Source organism: Podarcis liolepis, assembly GCF_965112155.1.
Source record: "Podarcis liolepis genome assembly, chromosome: 13".
NCBI classification, from domain to species: Eukaryota; Metazoa; Chordata; class Lepidosauria; order Squamata; family Lacertidae; genus Podarcis; species Podarcis liolepis.
The window spans coordinates 56,472,411-56,497,190 of NC_139573.1; the positions used below are offsets into that span (position 1 = coordinate 56,472,411).

General features: G+C 43.2%; 1 protein-coding gene across 1 annotated transcript in view; it reads left to right on the forward strand.

The window, feature by feature from the left end:
* The window catches only part of DDC (dopa decarboxylase), a 37,470-nt gene extending 23,750 nt beyond the window's left edge, over positions 1-13,720 (forward strand). The window contains exons 10-13 of the mRNA XM_083472194.1: positions 3,323-3,342; positions 3,584-3,682; positions 8,874-8,975; positions 9,662-13,720. Of these exons, the coding sequence (XP_083328320.1) occupies positions 3,323-3,342; positions 3,584-3,682; positions 8,874-8,975; positions 9,662-9,868 (428 nt within the window). The 3' untranslated portion in view covers positions 9,869-13,720. The remainder of the gene's footprint in view (positions 1-3,322; positions 3,343-3,583; positions 3,683-8,873; positions 8,976-9,661) is intronic.
* The last annotated feature ends 11,060 nt before the right edge of the window (positions 13,721-24,780 follow it).

Here is a 24,780-nt window from a genome sequence, read left to right on the forward strand (position 1 = left end):
GTAAAAACTAAGTAGGCCCATGCAGAACAGAAACCAGTCTGTTCCAGGTTGAGCTCACTTGATATGCAGACCAGCCATTTCATTGATGGTTATCTGTGCAGCAGGGCATTTATTGTGCAGGCTCTCAGAGAACCAGCTATTAGTTGTCTTGAATAACAAAATCACTTGCAATTTGATGGTTAATTTCCTCTTAACAGGTCTTAATGAAAATGGTAAAAAGCACAGCACCAGAGCCCAGCCTCAAGGCGCGGCTGCTTAGCTTCCCCCATATGATAACGGATACTCTCCCTTCTGCTCCACTGCCGAAGGCTAATCTAAAGTATATTTGCCTTTTTCTGTCCAGTGCTTGGCAATAATTATAATAAGGTGTGTCATTTACATTATTTTAATCTAAGAGCTGGATTCAACTCACTTTGGGGTTTTTGGCGGACCCTCTAAGTGTGGATGACACAGAACAGCTGTGGGCTTTCTGGAGTGAGAGGAAGGACTGGCCGTCTCATTGCTGGATATGATTCTGAAGCTTACAACATTTATTGTATTTAAGAAGGATATTGACAAGCTGGAAGAGTGTGCAAAGGAGGGCGACCAAGAACGTCAAGTGTCTGGAAACCAAGCCTTTAGTGTTTTTGTGTGAATTTCTCTTAAAACTGCATACAAAAATGTGTTTATTAATGAAGGTATACATTTTTGCAAGCAATTTCTCCCAATTTTGGCATTTTTTGCCTACTCTTTTCACTATTACATTCCTCTTTAGGCACATTTTATTCTAACCTGCATTTTTTAAAAAGACTCTTTGGATAGAGAACTGCAGTGAAACAATTGGATAAGTGTGAATTTTGAAGGATGGCTCTGTTTTGGTTCTTACATTGCTTTGGAATGTGCAGATTTGATAAATTGAGCTTCACATGCAAAAATAATCAAATTTCTTCCCCACCTCAAAGTCCACCTCATGTCAATCTATTTTTATAAAATGTCTTGCCTTTCCCTTCTTTCATGTAAAATTTTCAGAATTGTGCTTAATGCTTTTTAGTACCTGCCATTTAGAGTTTATTCATTTTCTTTGCACCATATTCAACTTCAGCTTGAAATAGATATTCTTCAGTCCTGACAGAGACATTTGACTAGCCTCTTAGTTCTCCTCTTCAGCTGAAATGAAGCCTTTGCACTTGCAGTTGCTCCCACTTCTTTTGCTGGCCTTTCTCTCTCTCTCCCTCTCTTGCCCCCCCCCTTTTGCCTAAATTTAGACTGCCTGTTCCTTAAAGCAAGCACCATCTTGGTTTACAGAAAGTGCCCTGAGCACTTACTGCTGCTATAAAAATACACCATGGAGCCAGATGGACCAGTAGCCAGGCAGTAAAGATGTTTTATAGGAAAATTTATTACGAACCCCCAAATTTGGGATTATCTCCAAACCTGTGCCAAAGTTTTGTAGTTTTTTGCAGCATTTTGCAGCACCCCACGAACTGAGCAAATGATACATCAAACACAGGGTTCATATTTAACTACAAATCCCCCAAATTTGGGATCCAACTGCAACAGTTTGGCACTGGCTTGGGGGGGATCCCAAATTTGGGGGTTTGTAGTTTATGGGCGATGTTTTATGTTTTTGGAACAAACCCTGAGCTCCTGGAATAGGCCCTGCCATTTCCCTAGGGAAAGGGTTATCAATCAGTTGATCCTCGCCTCTTCCATAACAGCTTCTTTGGAAAGTACTCTTTGCTGGGAAAGTAACACAAAACCAGGAAAGCTTCTTTGAAGCAGCAACAGGAGCCTAATCGAATTCTAGGTGCAGTTGGAGGGCTACAGCTGGCAAAGTTGACATAATGAAAGCCATTGCCCAGAAGGTAAACCAAAGTGGGGTGGATTTGTTGTTGCTTTTTTGTCTGTCTGCTTGTACGGAGTATTTCCATAATTGCCAAGCAACTCTGTAGTGGAAGGGAAAATCCATATTTTGTCTGATGCTGTAATTTTGTGTCAATTTGCATTCTCGAATCAGGGATTGTTTTTGACTTCCTGGCAGCCAAAGGATGGCAGTCGGGTGGCAGCGAGGGAGGGATTCGCCTTTGTGCTGTATGATAAATGCCCCATGCGCAGCCTTAATTGCGCTCATCTGGGCTGCATAGAGCTGTACAAGTGAGGCTTATAATCATGGTGACAAGGGCTAATAGCTGGTGGCATTACGCTTGTTTCTGAGAGGTTGCTAGTAGCTCATTAGGCACATGGCCTGTTACGGCAACATGGAATTAGTTATCCATCCCCAGTTGCTTCAGACGTTTGCTCAAGCCCTGCATCCATTAAATTGACATCACCAGTGAGATAGAAAAACATGTTTTTTTTCCTGCTGCTGATCTGGAGTTCTGCTTCATTGAGATGAAATATCTATCAATCCAATCCTGTATACCATATACACACACAGTTTTCCTTAAATGTTTTTAATGGTTATTTATTGCCTTTGTTTTTAGCTGTTCTTATTGTTATCTGTAAACCGCCTTGAGTCCCTCGCCCCTCCCTTGCTGCTATTAGGCTTTAATGATAATCTTTGAGCCAATAAGCGGTTTGTGTTTTTTGAAGCCTAAAGGCAGTAGGGGGTGGGGTGTTTTTTGGTAGGGGGAGTGAGAGCTGGAAAGGGAAGGCTTAACCTCAGCTGTAAGTGTCCTTCCCCCAACATGCCTCCTCCCACACTTAGATCTGAGAAAATGCCCTAATGCAAAGTCATAGCTATTGGGGGGGGGGGCTAGCCAGTATTTTTTTGCCCCAGGTGAAGCCTCCAGAGGGGGTGTCATTGAGGCTCCCAGCCTGTGTGTGTGTGTGTGTGTGTGTGTGTGTGTGCAAATGCTTGTGCCAAACTGGGCCTTTGACCAGGGTGAAATAAAGTTGGTTTCCCCCCTGCCTTATGGAGCCAAGTAGGGGTTTCTCCCTCCCCCCCCAGCCTAACCACAGAGCTGGGGGCATTTTCAGTAGGGGATCACAGCTGTGACCCCCCTCCCACAATGGTTCTCTTTACATCACATCCAGCGTGGGAAAGGGACATTTTTAAAAAGCCTAATAGCAGCACTGGGAGGAGGAAGGCAGGTGGGGAGACCCCACGGGTGGCCAGTGGCCTGGCAGTTCCACCCCCCCCCCTGAATTCTAGGTTCATGGAGGGGAGGGACGGGTGCCCTGCAATATATTTATATTGTTACAGAAGTTGGACGCCACAACCACTCTCTGCTGAGAGGTTTCAAGGATTCGACTTCCCACAGTATCATAATATGACATTGTAGTTGTGAATGTGTGTTTATATAATATTACATTATATGTTTTTCTCCCCACCAACATACAGGACTTATTACAGATTATAGGGTAAGTACAGAACATTATTTCATCACAATATTTTCATTTCTCACTCGTGTTGGAATGCTTCAGGAGAGAAAAGCGATGTTCACTATCCACCTATCTGTGTGCTGATCCTTAAGAACTCTGGAATCGGCCACCATATTTGGCTTCTTGAGCATTCTACTATGAATCTGTAAGGTGTGGGCAGTTTCCTCTGATGCAGATTCTGTTCTGTATCAAAAACAATCTTATTTGATCTCTCCTCCAGCACTGGCAGATCCCCTTAGGCCGTCGGTTCCGTTCCTTGAAGATGTGGTTTGTGTTTCGGATGTATGGAGTGAAAGGACTACAAGAGTATATCCGCAAGGTGAATGCATTTTATTTTACCACTGAATACTCAAAGGGCAAGAAAAGATGAGAGGGAGCTTTACAGATGAACCAGGCTTTTTTCGAATCTCATTTTTGATAGATGTACAAGCTTGGTGGATCAGGGGGATGTTGTAGATGTAATGTATCTTGATTTCCATAAGGCTTTTGACAAAGTCCCCCATGATTTTCTTCTGGAAAAGCAGGCACAATATGGACTAGGTGAGATAACTGTGAGGTGGATTTGTAGCTGGTTGACTGAGAGAACCCAAAGAGAGCTCACTAATGGTTCCTCTTCATCCTGTTGAAGTCCCCCAGAACCAACATTCTGGGAGTCCAAACACCACCTCCGAGACCAGCTCTGTCACCTCAGGCAGGGAGACTGCTGGGCAGCGAGGGAGCAGTAAACCAGAAGAATCCCTTGGCCATCCTGATTGCCCAATGCCAGGAACACAGACTCTGGATTCCACCCCCAACTGGACAGAGAGCCTGGAGAGGGAGGGGGGGAGAGAAAGAATCTCTATAGACCACAACAACTCTGCCTCCCCACCCTCAAGTCTGCCCTGATGCCACACTGAGTACCCAGGTGGGTACAGCTGGGTGAGACCAGCCCCACTCTGTTCACCCACCAGGTCTCAGTGATGTCAGGGATGAGAGAGGTCTTACTCCAAGCCGACCGGGCATTCGGGAGCTGCAGTCCCGAGGGCTGGCTGATAGAACAACCACAATTCCCCAGGCTGGAGCAGGGGCTGGCAAACAGCACAGTCACCAACTGCTTGTGCCCCTTACCTGGCCTGCCCCCCATCTCCCCCTGCCCTGAACTACTGCAATTGCCCCCGATGCACATTCTTCAGAGTAAACAACACCCACCCTGAATTTAAAACACTCAAGTTAAAAACAATTACAGCAGTTAAAACAATGTAAAACTACAGCCTGCCAGGTCCCACCCTCACAGGAGAGGGAGCAGGAGCCACAAGACTTGAGTCCTCGCTGCCGTCTCTTCCAGCTACAGTCTTACAGCCGAGGCGGCCTCTGCTTCTTGCACTGCTATGATCTTTGGGCCTCCTCTGCAGACCCAGTTTTTGGGGTCTGGGCCCTGTTTTAATAGCCCTGATGTAAGAGACCGGCAGGCATGAAGCAGGTCCACAAAATTCCTATTAAAATAAAAACAAAAAAACCCCAGGAACGATTCTGAAGGGCCCACACACAGCAAACTTTTCAGCAGTTTTGATATTTAATTTGTAAGTGGCAATACTTTTTAAAGGCAACATCTGTGTTCATAAGCTTAGAAATTAGATGCCGCTGAAGAAAACAGGACTGGCTTCTGAGTAAATCTACACAGGTCTGGGCTGTAAAGTACGGTATCTTGTTGCAGCTGCAGAGGAAGAACTTCAGTTCAGCATTGTAAGAGCCAAAGCTCTTGGCGCCTCCCAGTGGTTTTATTAAGTACTACTTGTTATATAGATTAATGCTGTCATCATAATAGATTTACAATTTAAAACTTCAGCGAACTATTATTTTCCTGTAGAACAGCTGCTCTAATGCAAGGAAAGTCCCACATTTTAATCTAGTTTGTAGTTTAATAACATAAAAGCTATGCAGAGGCCATTTGAGGTTTTGAGGAGCAATTTGGAATCCCCCCCCCCCACAATCGATACCGTGCTCCAGATTAGTCTATCAGTTCTAACTTTATGAAACAAATTAAATATAGTGAAAAGGTTGCCACACTGAGTGAGAACTGACCTTCAGCATATGAACCTGCTAAACAACATAGAATCAGAGAATTGTAGAGTTTGGAAGGGACTCTGAGGGTCATCTAGTCCAACCCCTGCAAGGCAGGAACATACTAATAACAACATGGTACAGAATATATTCACAACACACACACACACACAGTCCTTTTTTCTGGGGGGACGCAGGGATGTGCATACCCCTAAACATTTTGTGAATCTTTGTCCTTTTGTCCTTTTGTCCATTTACTGTATTTATTTCCCCCAATTTGAACTATAAAATTGTGATTTTCTTGAGTCAAAATGAGAGTACCCCTAAACATTTTTAAAGAAAAAAAGCACTGCACACACACACACACACAGAGAGAGAGAGAGAGAGAGAGAGAGAGAGAGAGAGAGAGAGAAGACAATTAGTTTTGTATCTTGTAGACATTTCCATATTCTGTGCTCAACAGATTCCACTGAAATCTTCCTGTGAAAAGTGAGATCCAGTTTCCATATCCTGACATTGTAGCTACTGCTGCCAAGGATGCATTCATGCGTGACAGAGTCTGTGCAAAGACTTCTGCAGATGCGATTCTTCTAAAAATGTGTCTAGCCCAGGGCGGTCCAAACAGCAGCCCATGGCCCACATACAGCCCAAGAGGCCTTTTTTTTGGCAGCCCTCAGCAACATTCAGGAAAATAATCTTAAAGCCTTACTGGAGGGTGGAGATAGGATTAGATAGCTAGAAAAAGTTGGTGGCAAGGAAACACATAGGCACAAAAGGAGAATTCCTGGATGCTAAAATCCAAGTTTGGGGCAAGTGAGAGAACTCCAGCAGAGATTTAAAATCACAAAATATGCAGCAAAGTAAAACCTGAAGTATAGGCTCTTGGACTTTTAAAATATGCTTTCCTAAGTTCCTTCCAAAGTTTCCTTCTTCACCTAACATAGAAAAAGTATACACATTTGGTAAGTTAAAAGTGGTTTACTTACAAACTCTTTGAAGGTCATGTTCATGTACTTTTCCACACAGCATTCAGAAAAAGTTGCATAGGCAGTAAAACTCAGTTTAGCTCCAAAGTGGTGAAAGTTCCTAAATTATTGTTATAGGAACTCAAGAGAGGCTTGTTAGAGGCATGCGGTCTGAGATTGGTGCAACCAGCTCAGACCTCACATGTTACGCTTCTCAGGTAGACTGAAGTACAATAATAGGCTTCCTCCCAAGGCGAGGGGGAGGGACTTAGCTAAGCCTGGCAGGACAGCTTACTCTATGGTATTAACTCCATAATAAGAATAAGAATAAGAATAATTTTATACCCCACCCATCCAGACGGGTCTCCCCAGCCACTCTGGGCGGCTTCCAACAGAATATTAAAGACACAATAAAACGTCAAACATTAAAAACTTCTCTAAACAGAGCTGCCTTCAGATGTCTTCTAAAAGTCAGATAGATAGATATAAATAAATAAATAAATAAATAAATAAATAAATAAATAAATAAATAACTTGTCCAGTAGCACCTTAGAGACCAACTAAGTTTGTTCTGGGTATAAGCTGAGAACAAACTTAGTGTGCTACTGGACAATTTTTTTATTTTTTTTACTTTTCTCATATTTTTATTAAGGATTTTCTTGTTTTACAGAAGTAAGTGTAATGCCTCGTATTTTTTTCCATGTAACATTTTTATAAATCCATTTCATTTGTTGAGGTATTAGGGGGAGAAGAAAGAAAGAAAGAAAGAAAGAAAGAAAGAAAGAAAGAAAGAAAGAAAGGAAAGAAGGAAGGAAGGAAGGAAGGAAGGAAGGAAGGAAGGAAGGAAGGAAGGAAGGAAGGAAAAAGAAAGGGGGAGTGGGAGGAGGGAAGATGGATGGGGTGGGGGTGGGTGGCGATGTTTCTATTATGCTTAATGTATGTAGAGTTTGGTGTCAGCGTTACTTGTGTTCCTTTGGTGGTGAGAGAGGTTGGGGTTGGCCTAGGGTGTGATTGGCTGTGGTGATCTTTGTTTTCGTGTCTGAGTAAGGTGGGTGGGTGTTTTGGATCAGGTTAGCCATATTGATTTGTATGCTGTTGGTGGACTGGACAGTTTTTTTAAAAAAATTATTTTGACTGCGTCAGACCAACATGGCTACCTACCTGAATCCAAAAGTCAGATAGTTGTTTATTTCCTTGACATCTGATGGGAGGGCGTTCCACAGGTTGGGCGCCACTACCGAGAAGCCCCTCTGCCTAGTCCCCTGTAACCTCACTTCTCGCAGTGAGGGAACCGCCAGAAGGCCCTCAGAGCTGGACCTCAGTGTCCGGGCAGAACGATAGGAGTGGAGATGCTCCTTCAGGCATACTGGGCTGAGGCCATTTAGGGCTTGAAAGGTCAGCACCAACACTTTGAATTGTGCTCGGAAACGTACTGGGAGCCAATGTAGTTCTTTCAGGACTGGTGTAATATGGTCTTGGCAGCCGCTCCCAGTCACCAGTCTAGCTGCCACATTCTGGATTAATTGCAGTTTCCGAGCCACCTTCAAAGGTAGCCCCATGTAGAGTGCATTTCAGTAGCCCAAGCAGGAGATAACTAGAGCATGCACCACTCTGGCCAGACAGTCTGCGGGCAGATAGGGTCTCAGCCTGCGTACCAGATGGAGCTGGTAGACAGCTGCCCTGGACACAGAATTGACTTGCGCCTCCATGGACAGCTGTGAGTCCAAAATGACTCCCAGGCTACACACCTGGTCCTTCAGGGGCACAGTTGCCCCATTCAGGACCAGGGAGTCCTCCACACCCGCCCGCCCCCTGTCCCCCCAAAACAATACTTCTGTCTTGTCAGGATTCTGTTTGCTGCCAACCTCCTCCAGACACTCACACAGGAGAATCACTGCCTTCACTGGTTCTGATTTAAAAGATAGGTAGAGCTGGATATCATCTGCATACTGATGAACACCCAGCCCAAACCCCCTGATGATCTCTCCCAGTGGCTTCATGTAGATGTTAAAAAGCATGGGGGAGAGGACAGAACCCCGAGGCACCCCACAAGTGAGAGCCTAGGGGTCTGAAGACTCATCCCCCAACACCACTTTCTGGATGCGACCCAGGAGGGAAAAGTGGAACCACTGTATAACAGTGCCCCCAGCTCCCAGCTCCTCTAGATAGTCCAGACGGTTATGGTCGATGGTATCAAAGGCCGCTGAGAGATCCAGCAGAACTAGGAAACAGCTCTCACCTTTGTCCCTAGCCTGCCGGAGATCATCAACCAGTGCGACCAAGGCAGTTTCAGTCCCATGAAGGGATCCAAATGGTCCGCATCCTCCAGGCGTGCCTGGATTTGTTCAGTAACCACTCACTCAATCACCTTCATGCATTCATTAGACTTAAGCATGTTGGTTATATGAAGTTGGTTATCTCACAGAAAGAACGTCAGTTTTTTGGTTCTTCTGCTTCTGCTTCTTTTGATGGATTTTGTTTTATAACTTTTCATTATCATTTTAGCATGTTAAGCTGGCACATGAATTTAAGGACTTGGTGTTGCAGGATGATCGATTTGAGATCTGTGCTGATGTCATTTTGGGACTGGTGTGCTTCCGACTAAAGGTAAACTTGCAGTAATTTCCAGCTCTTATATTATTTGTTGCGACTTAGAGGCCTCAAATTTCAAAAGCCACAATCTCCCAGCACTACTTTCTGGTGATGACACTACTGTAAGACACATTTTTGTATGCCTTCCTCCTCACCCCCCCCCCGCCCCCCAGACACATATTTTCAATGCATTTCAACCATAAAACATGTGGTTTTTGTATACATTTTGTGCACCAAAACTGCATTGCAAAATCTGGAAACTGCATTACCTGATGAAGAGGTCTGATCTGTAATTAAGTTTGGGACCTTCAAATTGGGTCACTCGGCTGTGAAAAGCAGAATGAACATTAAGCCTACCCTGGAATGTAATTTTAGCATGCAGTTTTAACATGGGATTTTAGTAAGTATAAATGCTTTTAAATGGCTGATTATATAGGTAAACTTGTTTTTAATGTGTGTTTTTATTTTGTACTTTTAATGAATATTTTAGGTGGCGTTTTGTAAACTGCTTAGGGGACTTTCGTCTGCATAAGCGGTATATAAATGTTGCTAAAAATAAATAAATGTGGGTGTGGCTTACTCCAGATTGAGTCATGTATCTGCAGGCTGAAGGTTGCTCACCTAAGATGGTCCTGGCAGAGCTACCAGAATGACGTGTGTGATGTTAATGACCACTCTTGCCTGTTTTATCTTTATTCTAGGGTACTAATGAACTGAATGAAGCACTACTTAGAAACATAAACGCTTCCAGGAAGATTCATCTTGTTCCCTGTAACCTGAGAGGGAAATTTGTGCTGCGTTTTGCAGTTTGCGCCCGCACCGTGGAGTCTGCCCACGTTCAGTTTGCCTGGAAGCACATTACGAAGTTGGCAGGGGAACTTCTAAAAGCACAGAAGCAGCAAGATTAATGTCTAAAATTCACTTGAAGATTTAAGGAATTAGGAAGGACAAACTGTAGCGATGAATTATTTCACTTCTGGCATGACTGATACATGCAAAACTACCATAATCAAACTGTGCTGCTGCTATAACCCAAATCCAGGAAGTATGTAGATAAAAACCCTAAGCACTGCTTTGCTGGATCAGTCCAAGTTCCTTAAGGTCCGGCATTCTGTATCCAAGAGCCCCAGTCAGATGCCTGTGAGGCCCCTCAAGCACTGGCAGCCGCCTCCTGTGGTTTGTTGCCAGTGTCTGGAATGCAGAAGGATAGACTGGTTCTTGCATGGCAGTTCCATTTAGGAATCGTGGCTAATAATAATTTCTCACAAACCTTCCCTCTATGCATTGGTCTAAAAGCGTGTGGGCCCCACACTTCTAAGCCACCCCCTTAGCTTGTGGCAGGTGGAATCAGTACGCAGGAAAAGCAGACAAGATTAAAATCTTTGGTTTTTTTAAAAAAAACTCATAAGCAATCATTTTGTGAAGGGTATGAGAAGAGGTAGTAAAGAATAGAAATGGTATCATAGCTGATACTGTTCAGATTGAAATATATATATATATGGAAAACTTTTGGGGGGGTTGTGAAGCTCACTTAATTGTTCCCTTTTCCAGACTATTGAATCACTCACTTTATTTTTGATATTTTCAGAGTTGAGAATTCCTGCGTAGTTTCCTAGGTTGTTTCAAGGTTGCTACCCTGAAGGAGCAATCCTTGTTTCAGTGGACAGGCATTCTTGCCCAGCTCCTCTCGTATACCTGAATCACACCCATCATGGCATATCCTTGCTGCTTACGGCAGAATGTTTGCCGTGTCTCTTGGTCCAAAAGAAAGAAATATCTAGTCTTTTTTCTTTGTTTGCTAGTCACCACAGCCTCCTTGGTTTTGTGAAAGGAACAAAACCTGGTCAAATTAGCAGTTAGTTATCGCAAGAACATTTATTGGATAAACACGTCCTTTGGAATCATGTCGAAAAATGTATTTGCTATTATGGTAGTTTTGCTAGTATTGGACAAGCTGTTGATGACACGTACAAAATCCAAATTAAGAAAGTATTAATAACACAGATATATCTAACACCCTGATTCTAAGTACATTACAGTGAAGCAAGTTTATTTCTGCGTAGCTTTCATTGAAATATTGATCTGGATTGCTGTTGTAATTCTCAAATGTGCTTGTGTGTATTGATTCACAATTCAGTATCTGGGTAGGTACAGGCAACTCTCCATTTGTGTGCAATTGGCATGCACACGACCGCTGGCACATGCATTGTTATCGGCACCACAGGACAGGGACAGGGCGGGGGTGGAGCGAGGCAGCCTTGCGTGTGTCCCACTGATGCACACGGTGCCTCAGAATGCAACCGCTGCGTACATGGGGAGTTGCCAGTGGCCACCTCAAGTTCTTCAGTGCTTAACTCTGAATAACCGGCAAGCTTGGTTTGTGACTGTATTTCTCTGACTTGCGCGTGGGGCTAACTTGTTTTGAATAGTCTGTCATACAAAAAGCTATTTCCACACAGAAAACTGTACACACACCCATGGCGAGTATACGAATAGTTTAGAACCATTCTTTTGGCATCTAATTTTCTATGTGCAAATAATTAGTTTTCAGTCATGTAAGACTTTGTCTAGAGTTGGAAGTTATACAACCCAGAAACAAGTTTACCATGTCATTGAGAAGTGGGCCCTAGTTAAGCTAAGCAATACACACAATTATGGTTAGTTTGCTTATAAGTTTTTATCACTAGATGCATCAAAACTCTAATAATTAGAAACCAGTACGCCTGTGCCTTTGATACCTTGCTTGCGCGGGGGGGGGGCAGGGGGAGGGTTGGTTGGTTGGGGGGCGTAGCTGTTGTTGAGCTTTGATTTGATTTTTGGATCTTTATTTTGGATCTTATGATTTATGTGGAAATTGTTCAGTTTTGATGCTTCATTTATTGTTTACGACTACTTTTGTTCTGTGTGTAGTTCTGGGTTTTTTTATGTTGCAAGCTGCCTTGACCATGGTTTGAACTGTGGAAAGTCAGCATACAAACAAAATGGTTGATCGAGTGATTCACAGAATTGCAGAACTGTAGAGTTGGACAGGAGCAAGGGGGTCCTCTAGTCCAGCCCATGTGGGGCTTGAACCCACAACCTTGAGATTAAGAGTCTCATGCTCTTCCAGCTGAGCTTGATTGACAGCACATCCCAGAATCCCCTCTGATTCAGGAAGATTCAGGAAGCCTGCAGTGCATTTCAAGCAAAAACAACAAACATTTTGTTGTGTTCTAATTCCCATCTCTAGGTAATACAAGTTGTTAAATATTGGTATTTTGGTTTGCTACATTTTAAAATCTGTATAGTGCCTCACCTCCCTGTCTCACAGCGGAAACATTAACACATGGACACAAAGTCTGGCTACATCGCCACTATCATTTCTGTACTGGTGTTAAGAAGTCACCATAGCCAATATAGTGGCATTGAGGTGTGGCTGTTGGACGAGGGCAGGGAAGCTCCTCTCCCAGTCCCCATTTGGCCATGAACCACGTGCCCAAAGGTCAGTCGCTATTTCTCAGTGAGGATGAAATGTGTCGTGTGCAGAAATGGGTGGGAGAGAACTGAGCATGTCTCCTTGATGGGAAGCTAGGCTAGAAACATAATGAATGAATAAAAAGGCATTTCAAGGGAGAACATTTTCATTACCAAAGACATTTGTATACTCCAGATTGTAAAAGAATAGTACTTGTACAACAAATGGATCTTTAATAACCTAGAGCTATTGTGGCATTCCAGATTTCACCATCTATCATGGCTGATAATATTAATTGCCTGTGAACATTTACTGGACAAAAGAATAAACTGTTTCATCTCTCTGAGGTCCTTTCTCATCTTCTTTGCCCCACTGACATACCAACAGAGTTTTAACAATAAAACACATTGATCATTTTCTTTAACCGCAATTGATACAGTATCTGAAAGAATTCAGAAACTCATTGAATTCCCTTTCTAGTTCTAAATTAAGGAAATAATTGATTTACAGTATTAGCTGTAGATTATGCTTTATGTCAAGGCAATGTGAAGTTTCTGAAGTTTTCTGTGTGCTCTGGGTACCTAAAACTCTCTGCTCTGATGCTATAGTGAACTCTGTTGTGAAATTGTTGCCGCTGGTTCCCACCATTTAAGAAAATGCTATTTTATTTATTTCTTTTTGCTGACAGGTCTCCTGAGATTTTATAGCTGCACTGACAGGCAGAAATTCAGCAGCTGCCTAGCTGAGCAGGGGGAAACCTGTAACAGTAGTCCTGTCAGGGGGGAAAGGAGACAAGCCGATCAATAGTGATGTAATATGGCAAAGGCTTCTTGCATTCAATCTCGTTTAGTGGATAGCTGAAGTGCTGCACTGTTGTGCATATATTGTCTTATCCACTGCTTGTAAAATGTGTGTGTCTGGACATGCCTGGCACTATTTTTCCACCTATAATCACTCATTCATAGATTTACTGAGCCAGGATCCAATGTGTCTTTTCAGCAAAACCTCACAAAGCTGCTGAAATTATTTATTGTTAGCTGTTATTTTGTAATATCATAAATGCACTTAAGCAGAAAATGAAACCTCAAAGGTACAGTAGGATGAGGAAAAATGATTTGATATTGCAGTGTTCACTCGTTTTGTACAAGAATAATATTTGTGTACAAGAGATTATATATACGCACTTCCTTATCGGTTAATATATTTTAAAATAGATGTTAATTCCGCTATTGTGCATGATATTGTGTATTGCTAAAGTGTATGGCAAAACACCAGACTGCATTAAAACTGATGCTGTAAGATTGCATTTCTCTCTTCATTCTTGCTTTCAATGTTCTGATGGGGTTTGGCTGGGAGTTTTTAAATTAATGGGTGCTATTATACATAGGCTCATAGCTAATGAAATAAAATGACAGGGGACCCTGATACACTGGCCATGGCTTTGCTCACCAATGAAAATCTACATTCAAGTTGGTTCTGGATCTAATTTTGTAAGCATCTCCCCCTTCGACAGGAGGGTCCCTTGCTGAGCCTTCTCTTTCCCTTGCTTTGGTGGAGGTGGTCAGGCCCAAACCCGATAGGAAGGACAGGGCAGGAGCTACTGGGAATGGTGTGTGTCCAAGAGGGCATTGAGTCCAGCAAGCTAGAAATCCCCAAGGGGGTGGACTCCTCTGCTCAGTCACGGAGGGTGGCTTAGAACTGTTCCAAAATGCTAAGAGAGAACTTGACATGAATGAATTCATTTGGGTCTGCTCCTTTGGAAGCGAGTGTAAGGTTGCAGCCTGACTTCCAATGAAGTTCATAGGATTTATGAGTAAACAAGTTTTGGGGTTATACAGTAAAATAACGCATATGACACCCTTGGGGGACTTTTAACCCCCCCCAACAAAAACCTGTTGCAAACATGGAGATGGCAAAGCATGAAACAGAGAATAAAACTGGTGTTTGATCTTTTGGAAATGACCAATTATTTCATGCCTGAATTTAACCCCAGCCGTGATGTAGTAGCTTGCACACAGTGCTTTTTTGGGGGGGGGGGTGCAGGGGTACGCATACCCCTAAACATTTTGTGAATCTAAGTTTGGCCTCATTGAGGGGCAGTATTTCAATATGAGTACGAAAATCAGAGCACCCCTAAACATTATTATTATTATTATTTAGAAAAAAGGCACTGCTTGCAAGTTCATTGTTCCTGCAGCCCCACCTGGGCTAATGTGGAAGTGGGTCGATCTTCAGAACAAAGGAGGAAGGAATCTTTTGTGTGTGTCTAAGAAGAAAGATGGAATGAGACCAACAGGAGCTTCACTTACACAGGAGTTACGTTCCAGAGATAACATACAAAGCCAGATTCACATATAGTGGAAACACATCAGGTTCAATGGGTGGGATTCCCAAAGTCATTTTTCCTGGAAACCAGAGCCCTTTTAATTTAATATAAATTTAATTTTACATTTTTAGCCATGCACATAAAGCTGAATGCACACCAACTAAATGTGTGTAAGTTGTGAGCTTACTGCACATCATTCATTCATTCCCCACCTTTTTCCCTAATAGGGACTCAAGACGGCTAAAAACAACAGCTAAAAACATGGGGGGGGGAGCATAAAAACAATTAAACATTGAAATAATTAAAACTATATATGTGTGTATATGTGTGTATATACAGCACCAGCCCTCCCATTTAAAGCAGTCAGCTCCCCATTATAAACAAGAAAGTCTTCACCTGCTGGCAGAAGGAAAACAAAGGGGGAGCCCGTCCTGCTTCTCTTGGGAAGCAGTTCCAAAATTCCCTGGGAGCAGACACCACCAAGAAGGCTGTCTCCCGAATGCGCCCCCCCCCCAGTGTGCCTGGGAGGATGGTGGGGTCACGAGAAAGGCCCCTCCCAAGTTGTCCTGGCAAGGGCGTCGCCTGCTCCCTCTCGCCAGCCCTGGTCAGCAATGGGATTGCCGCTCTGGGAGCCAGTTGAAGTTTCTGAGCAATTTTCAAGGGCAGCCCCAAGTAGAGCACGCTACGATAATTTGAAATATGAGAATTGTCAAATATATTACGATGGACAAATAAGGGGTCATTTTGACTGCCTCTTCCCTAGTCTGAACTTAATGTGAAAGGCAAACTTTTCCCCTTTTTGTTGGAATATACTTTTGTCCATTTCTCTGTCTGTCATGCAGAGCAGTAGCCCCAGTGACATATACCTGAGTGAATGGCAGAAAAATTACTTTGGTGTTACCTTTGGCACCTGTACACCAAGACAGAAGGCAGATGTGTATTGTGCACAGATTTCGCGCATGCATTATGCATGGGCAAACTTAGCGATCTCCCAGGTTTGTGCAGCCAACCTGTTCAAACCATGCAGAAAAATGCTCTACAGTTATTGACTCTGACAATGCAGAGACTGGCTTGAATAACTATGTTAAAAACATTTTGACTTTGGCAAGATGTCAGGAAAATGACAGTGATAAGTGGCAATCTGCTTTGACAATGAGTAATGTGATGGAATTAAAGTATGTGCGTAAGTGTTGGCTGGGCCTGGCAAAAGTTTCAGAGCTCTCTGATGGCACAGGCAGATGGAAGCATTGATAACAAGGTCACTGCCTCCGGTGCTTCTAATCTTCCCAAACTCACTCTCTGCAGCGGTGGCTGGAGAATCTGTGTTTGTGGCTGGCTCACTGAATTGCATAAATCAGAGTGTAGGTGTCCTTGGGAGAACCCCAGCTGTGAAATTTTATCAAAATTTATCAACCAAGGCAGGAGTTGCATACTTCAAAGTTCCTGAATTGTTTTGGCACTTGGAATCAAACAGGAGTTAAGGGGAATCATGGAATCATAGATTTGGAAGGGACTCCAAGGGTTATTTAGTCTAACCCCCGCAGTGCAGGAAGCATCCATGACCGGTGGCCATCTGTCTAATAAGATTGTTTTTGAGAAACCCATTCTGGGTCTTAGTATCCACAACATCTTCTTCTATGACCCCACCTGGACCCTGAGATCACCAACTGAGTTCCTTCTTCATGTGCCTCCTCCTCCAGAGGTCGGGAGGATGGCCAAATGAGAACGGGGCCTTTTCTGCAGTGGCTCCCCATCTGTGGAATGCCATCAGGCACCAGGCAAAAGTGCTCCTCTTTAACCAGGCATTTGACTGATTGACACCCATCGCCCATTTAAAATGTGATGGGAGGGCACTACTGTGTTGTTTTTGTTTCTATTTTGATAATGTATTTTGTGTTTTTATATTGTGATTATATCCCGTGAACCACCCTGAGACCCGTGGGTAAAGGGCAGCATACAAATTTAATCAATAATGATAATAATAATAATAGTAAAACAAGCACAGGAGAAAAGCTATTATTTAAGGCTAGAAGAAAGTGGACATTGTTGCTAGGGAAAGCTAAGAAGGGGGAGGCAGTGCAGTTTTGTAAAGTCCTTTCCAACTCTGCAATTCTATTATTCAAAATCAGCATCCAATTGTATCCAAACATAGATAAAACATCTGGCTTCTTAATCTTGGGAACCAGCATGCAAAATTTGGTGACAATACCTTAAGATGTATCCAAATGCATAAAAAAGACAAAGGGATAAACAACTTCCAAAATATATAGTAGATACAATTGACCTTGATAATGTGTGCATTAAAAAAGAGGAGAAAAATGAGTTTTCCCCTTAATCAGCATTTTCAGCGAAAGTGCAATTACTTTTCTAGAAGATTCTTACTTTCTGGCAGCACATGACATAAACTTAGTTGCTTTTGAATGTTTCAGTTATGCTGAACCAGCTACCCAAATGGCTTCATAAAACTTTCATTTCTGCATTGTGTACATAGAATACCTGTGTCCTCTGCAAATCCACTGGTGGGTGGATTTTAGAACTCATTCCACAAGGGAGCAGCAGCATAAGCCAAGAATTGTACGCAGCAGTTCTCAGACTGTAAAGCAAGACCCCCCTGCCAAGGCGACGTGAAGTTCCAGAGTGGGAGAGGGACTGGAGACTGGGAGTGCCGTCCTTCCCCCCGGCCAAGGCCTGCGTCAACGGCCTCTTTTCACCCCGCTGAAAGGGGGCAGCCCCTCTACTGACCTATCAGCCCAACCTGAAAGGTGAAAGTGTGGCAGATGAGAACTGCGGTCAAAGCGGGAATCCTAGAACTGTAGAGTTGGAAGGGATCCCAATGGTCATCTAGTCCAACCCCCTGCAATGCAGGGATCACAGCTACATTCCCTCCAAAATTTCTCCAGCAGAAATAGGGACGTCGCATTCCATAATGACCATTTTTCTATTTATACCCCAGACATCTTCAGGGTTCCCCAGCCACTCTGGGCAGCTTCCAACATGTATAAAAAACATATAAAACAATAAACAATAAAAAAACCTTCCCTATACAGGATTGGCTTCAGATGGCAAGAGGGCTGGATAACTCCATCTTTTCCAACATTTCTCCAATGGAAATAGGGGCATCTAAGGAAAAGTGGGACATTCCAGGATCAAATCAGGGATGTCCCTGGAAAATAGGGGCATTTGGAGGGTTTGCAGCTCAAGAATCCCACGCAACTCTGCACAGGGAAGCTGCTAGTGGGTGATGTCTCATTGTGTCTTTATATTTTGTTGGAAGCGCCCAGAGTGGCTTGGGCAATCCGGTCAGCAGGAGGAGGAGGAGGAGAAGCTGACCACTGAAGCTGCACTGAGCTTGGCTCCATCCTTGGCCTCTTCCACCCTATTTGAGCATTGGAGGGCAGCCCCCTCTCCAGAAATATTGGGGCCCCCAAAAGGGCCTAGGTTTTCAACCTTTTTGAGTCAGGGGCTCCCTTGACCAACTACATTCTTTCTGTGGCTCCCCTGTGGGGTTCAGGAGCCCTGGTATTTCACCCCTTGCCTGCAGAGCTGGCAGCCCCTCACCCCTTTTTGAACACCCTCCCTTCTGGAGGGTTCCCTCAGCCTCCTCTCCTCTCCTCTCTCCCTGGGAGTCCTCTGGGCAGCTGCTGCCCCACCCCAAAGAGAGGTGCTTCCCAGAGGCACCATTCGCCCACAGCGCTTCTAGCCAGGGCTGCTGCAACAAACAGCTGTGCAAGCCTTGGGGAGGCAAGAGACGTGAGAGGGGGTCAGAGAAGGGAGGGAAGGAGGGAAAGAGGGACAGAAGCCAGTGCTGCCCACGACGCCCCTGACCATCCTTCAAGGCACCCCAGGGGGCCACAGCACACTGGTTGGAAACCATTGGCCTAGGAGGTGGCAACCCTTTAGAGACCCTTAATTTCCACATCTGTGGCAGGATACAATTGGCAGGGGGGAAAGGGGGATGCATATGCTGTATTGTGTTGTTACAAAAGTTGCATGCCGCCCCCAATCTCTGATAAGCTGTGGCAAGACTCCAGGAGGTTCCAGGGCTCACCCAGCTCTGTGTTCCTGTGAGAATCAAGACTCGGTGGAGAAATATGATATATTCACCTATTTACACCTTCAGTCTGCATGGAGGGAGTCGTGGTCTTATGGCCTGGTCATAGAATCATAGAATCATAGAGTTGGAAGAGACCACAAGGGCCATCGAGTCCAACCCCCTGCCAAGCAGGAAACACCATCAGAGCACTCCTGACATATGGTTGTCAAGCCTCTGCTTAAAGACCTCCAAAAAAGGAGACTCCACCACACTCCTTGGCAGCAAATTCCACTGTCAAACAGCTCTTACTGTCAGGAAGTTCTTCCTAATGTTAGGTGGAATCTTCTTTCTTGTAGTTTGGATCCATTGCTCCGTGTCCGCTTCTCTGGAGCAGCAGGAAAAAAAAACCTTTCTCCCTCCTCTATGTGACATCCTTTTATATATTTGAACATGGCTATCATATCACCCCTTAACCTCCTCTTCTCCAGGCTAAACATGCCCAGCTCCCTTAGCCGTTCCTCATAAGGCATCGTTTCCAGGCCTTTGACCATTTTGGTTGCCCTCCTCTGGACACGTTCCAGTTTGTCAGTGTCCTTCTTGAATTGTGGTGCCCAGAACTGGACACAGTACTCCAGGTGAGGTCTGACCAGAGCAGAATACAGTGGCACTATTACTTCCCTTGATCTAGATGCTATGCTCCTATTGATGCAGCCCAGAATTGCATTGGCTTTTTTTTCATCTCAAGAGGGGCTTGTTCCCCACAGCAGGGCAGCCCTGGGGTCCAAGCCACCTCTCCTCCCAGCCAGCCTCCCAGATGGGTCTGACCTTGCTTCTCCTTTCTTGTTTGCAGCAAACCCCTGCTCCAGGCAACTCCGCCCCATCCATCTGCTATCCCAAGTCTAGCTATTTAGAGGCACATTTTCCTGGGGGCACAGCCTGCCCCCCATCACCTTGGCAACACTTGTGTGCCCAGGCCCAAGGCTTCCTCTCAGTGTTGCCGTCAACCCCTTTTATTGCCTCGGTGAGGCCCTGGCTTGGAAAGGAAGCTTCACCTGTATTTTCCACTGGCCTGGAACTTCCATTCAGTGCTCCAAATATAAGCTAGATTCTGATATTCATTAATTACTTGGGTTTAGCAGGGGTTCCCTCCTCCCAAACTTATAACAATCTGAAATAATAATATTTTTCTACTGAAAAAGCAAACAGTGCTTATTATACTGGCAAAAAATAGAGACATACTGAATACATATCTACAAAATGACCACCTTTTACAGAGTTAGTCCCTTTGGATCCAGTTATACTTCTGGAGGCATCACTGACTTGGAACCAAAGAGCTGCAGGACTATTTTTACGCACACAGTGAAGTGTTGGCATTTCTCTCTGATGACCGTCCCATCCCATGTACACCCCACAAACCTCTTCTGAAATTCAGGGGTATAGAAGATCAGTTTGTAATATGGCACAGAGAGAATCTGCTGTTCAAAGCAGAAGTAAAGAATTGTATGGAGTATTTCCAAGTTCTTGGCTGAAACTAAAAGAACCTTAATGTGTAGTATTCTTTATTTCGGTATTTTTTACTTTTCCATAAAGGTATTTTGCTCATGGAGTAAAATATAATAATGGGTTGTTTAGAGTAAATTTGCCTTCTCAGATATTTGTTTCTTTCATTAACATTCAGGCAATATGAATATTTTCCCATCATCCCGTAAAAGTCCAGAAATTGCTGGAAATTGATGGAAACATGATGGAGCCGAAGTGGCTGTCTAAAACACACGTGTGTGTGTGTGTGTGTGTGCGCGCGCGCACCCACCCACCCACCCACCCACCTCATAATTCCTATTAAAATGCCACCCCAAACAAAATATAACATAATTCCACAAAATATACACAATTGCAACGAAGTAGGGCATGACTGCAATTTAAGGCAAATGATGCAGATAAATCTACTTTAATGGATATGTTCAGTAGATGCAAAAATAAATACACCTTATTTATTGTTTTTGGCTGATTGAACTTAGTGATAAGAAATGCAGAACCCTCGTCCTCTGTTTAGTTCAGTAACATCAAATACATTCTCACCCACGCTACCTTTCTCCTAAATTGTAGTAAATAATTTCTGCAGCCTTGGAAGGGTAAGCCTTCATCAGCAATTAAAGTTGTGGAAAATATTTTCATTTTCACCCTGGGTTTTCCATATCTGATTTAGCTTAAATTGTGCCAGCATATTTCAAAACCATCTGCATTTCCATTTAAAAGAACTATACCACAGGGACCAAACACAGAACTTGAAAGGATGATAATGACCATCACTCTAATGGTTTAAAAAACCCATTAAAATCTAAAAGGCAACAAGGACAATTTTAAAACATGAATCTGAAACAGTAAAATTTGTTTCATCAAATAAAATTTAATGTTCATTTTTAAAAACACATTTTTCTGTTTTTATCAGTAAGGTAAAGGTAAAGGGACCCCTGACCATTAGGTCCAGTCGTGGCCGACTCTGGGGTTGCGGCGCTCATCTCGCTTTATTGGCCAAGGGAGCCGGTGTACAGTTTCCGGGTCATGTGGCTAGCATAACTAAACGAACCAAGGACTGGGATAAATTGTGTTCGCTGAGCCCATATTTTATACAGTCTGTATATGATGTTTGTTTGTTAATGTGTGGTGTGCTATGCCTAATAAAGGATTTTGAATTGAACTAAACGAACCTGAGCAGCGCACAGAAACACTGTTTACTTTCCCGCCAGAGGGAAGGTCTACTTGCACTTTGCACTTTGACGTGCTTTCGAACTGCTAGGTTGGCAGGAGCAGGGACCGAGCAACGGGAGCTCACCCCATCATGGGGATTCGAACCACCGACCTTCTGATCGGCAAGTCCTAGGCTCTGTGGTTTAACCCACAGCACCACCCGTGTCCGATTAAAAGGTACTTCTGGGTAAATACAGTCACACCTCAGGTTACAGACGCTTCGGGTTGCGCGATTTCAGGTTGCACACCACCCCGAACCTGGAAGTACTGAAACAGGTTACTTCCGGACTTAGTTGGTCTCTAAGGTGCTACTGGACATTTTATTTATTTTTTATATATTTCGATTGTGTCAGACCAAGACCTGAATCTGGAGCCTTTTTATGTACCACTGGAATATAAAATTCGGGGGCAACACAAACCATACACTTTATTTACACACACACACACACACACATACACACACAGAATCTGATTGGTTGCTATAGTTTATTGGTTTATTAGTAAAACTATAAATACACATAAAGGAAACTGTGATATCTAAGTTTAATTATTACCACATTTTCTTATTATTCTCTTATTACTTTTTACCTTCAATATGGTTTTTAAAAGGGCAGTCATAGATATCAATATAGATATACAGTGGTACCTCGGGTTAAGTACTTAATTCACTCCGGAGGTCCGTTCTTAACCTGAAACTGTTCTTAACCTGAAGCACTTTAGCTAATGGGGCTTCCCGCTGCCGCCGCGCCGCTAGAGCACGATTTCTGTTCTCATCCTGAAGCAAAGTTCTTAACCTGAGGTAATATTTCTGAGTTAGCGGAGTCTGTAACCTGTAACCCGAAGTACCACTGTAGATATATAGATACCTGGATGGATTAGATATGCATGTATTTTACTTTCCGTTTTTCATGCATTCTTTTCTCTTTTTGGGTGGGCCATCCATCCAAGAGGTCAGATTGCTGCCCTCAGCACCAGCTAATCTTTAAGGTGCCACAACACTCCTCAGTGCTTTTCCTAAAAGTAAGATATTCTGATGAGTTTAGGGAGAAGTCCATATATAATTATTTTCACTTCTGCTGTCCCAATGTAGTGGTGGTAGTAATAATAATAATGATAATAATAATAAGAAGAATTTGTCCTTAATGGCAGTATTGAAGGATCATTGTAAGAGTTTTGAATAGTCTGCCACCAGGTGGAGATATTTTCCCAAATAAATTTGTGCTGGCACTTAAATAAGTGTCCCTAGGAGTAAACATTTGCCTTTCCCCCATCTGTGTTCTAACATGAAAACAGGATAATAGAATCATAGAATTGTAGATTCATCGAGTCCAGAGCTGGAGGCGAGAGAGGGATGGAAATAACTGGTATCCTTAAGTGTCTGTATAAGCAAACAGGAAGAACACTAAGGAAATTCAGGAGCAAAAATTATGTGACATAAACTGATGCAATAATCCACAAGTCTTTCTAGTTCTCTCCAGATTTTTTTTTAAATAACATTTTTATTGATTTCTAACAAATTGTAAATACAACACAGAAGTTCTCCTATTCTCTTCCCTGCCTCTCTTGGAACAGATTTATGAAGCCCTGTCACAGCCTGGCTTGTGAACTCAGTGGATACCAGTCATTGGATGGTTCGTTAGAAAATCTTGTAAAAGGGCACTTTATGTCATAGAATCAGAGAATGCGCTGGTAGAGCTGAAAGGATCATAGAAGAATAGAGTTGGAAGGGATCTCAAGGGTCATCCAGTCCACCCCCTGCAATGTAGGAATCTCAACTGACGCATCCAAGACAGATGGACAGCCCACCCTGGAGAGGGACGTTTTTAATGTTTGATGTCTCACTGTGTTTCTATATTTTGTTGGAAGCTGCCCAGATTGGCTGGGGCAACATGGTCAGATGGGTGGTGTACAAATAATAATAATAATAATAATAATAATAATAATAATAATATGATGATGATGATGATGATGATGATGATGATGATGATTAAAAACCTCCAAGGAAGGAGAGTCCACTACCTTCTAAGGGAGTTCCACTGCTGAACAGCTCTTGCCATCAGAAAGCTCTTCCTGATGCTTAGTCAGAATCATCATCATCATCTTGTTGTTGTTGTTATTGTTTATTAAATTTGTATATTCTCCTTTACCCGCAGGCCTCAAGGTTACAACATAAAATCACAATATAAAAACATAAAATGCATAATAAAAATAAATACAAAAACAGCCTACAAACGGGGAGCTACTGCAGAAAAGGCCCCTTCTGGACCTCTTGAGGAGGCACACGGAGAAGGAACTCAGAAGATGATCTCAGGGTCCAGGGCAGTTCATATGGAAAGAGGCGGTCCTTGAGGTGTTGCGTTCCTGAGCTGTTTATATGAGCTATAAAGCCTTACAGGTCAAAGCCAGCACTCTGAATTGGGCCCAGAAACTGGTGAGCAACCTGGCCGGTGAATTCTGCACTAGCAGTGTGCATAGAATTAGGGTTGCCATACATCTAGGAATTCCCAGACATGTCCTCTTTTGGGGGTCTTACCTATCCATCTGGGAGAATTTTACATTTTAAAGCAAATGTCCTGAATTTCGGTTAAAAAATAAAATAAAATAACAAAATTGTGTGCAAGTGGTTCTGGCTCTGGTGTGGATGGTTTGGTCTCAGCAGCGGTGGCAGAGGGGTTCAACAACTTTCTGTGTCCAGATTTCTACCTCTTGAAATATGTATTAGTTCAAGGGAAATTGCTTGCACAAAGTGCATACAAAAATGTGGTTATTAGGAGAAATTCAAATGGATGAATTTGCTTATGGATTTTTTTTAAAAAAGTTAATTGTTGCAGAAATGTAGCGAACTGAATTTAAAATAGGAAAAGCAAGAAACAGAGAGCACCAAAACTGACATATCCAGCCAGCCCGCCACCCCGGGTCCTACTTACTTTCAGAAAGTAGGCAGCCTTTCCAGATTGTCCTTCTTTTGAGGTTTCTAGAAAGGTCACCAATAGTTAATATATTTATCCCAAATTAGACATACTTTGAAAACTTACAAACCAGGTTGTTTTTGTTTTGTTTTGTTTTGTGTGAGAGAGCGAGAGAATTCATGGAACATTTCTTTAATTTTAAAGGAAATTAGGCAAGCAGTTTTAAAAGAAGCAGTAGCAAAGGGGAAAGTGGTAGGCTATTTCCCCCCTATCCTCTTGCTGTTTTTTCTCCAGATCCTGCAGAACCTGACAGGCAGGGCATAGCAGGTTCTTCCCTATTTTCTGGAAAT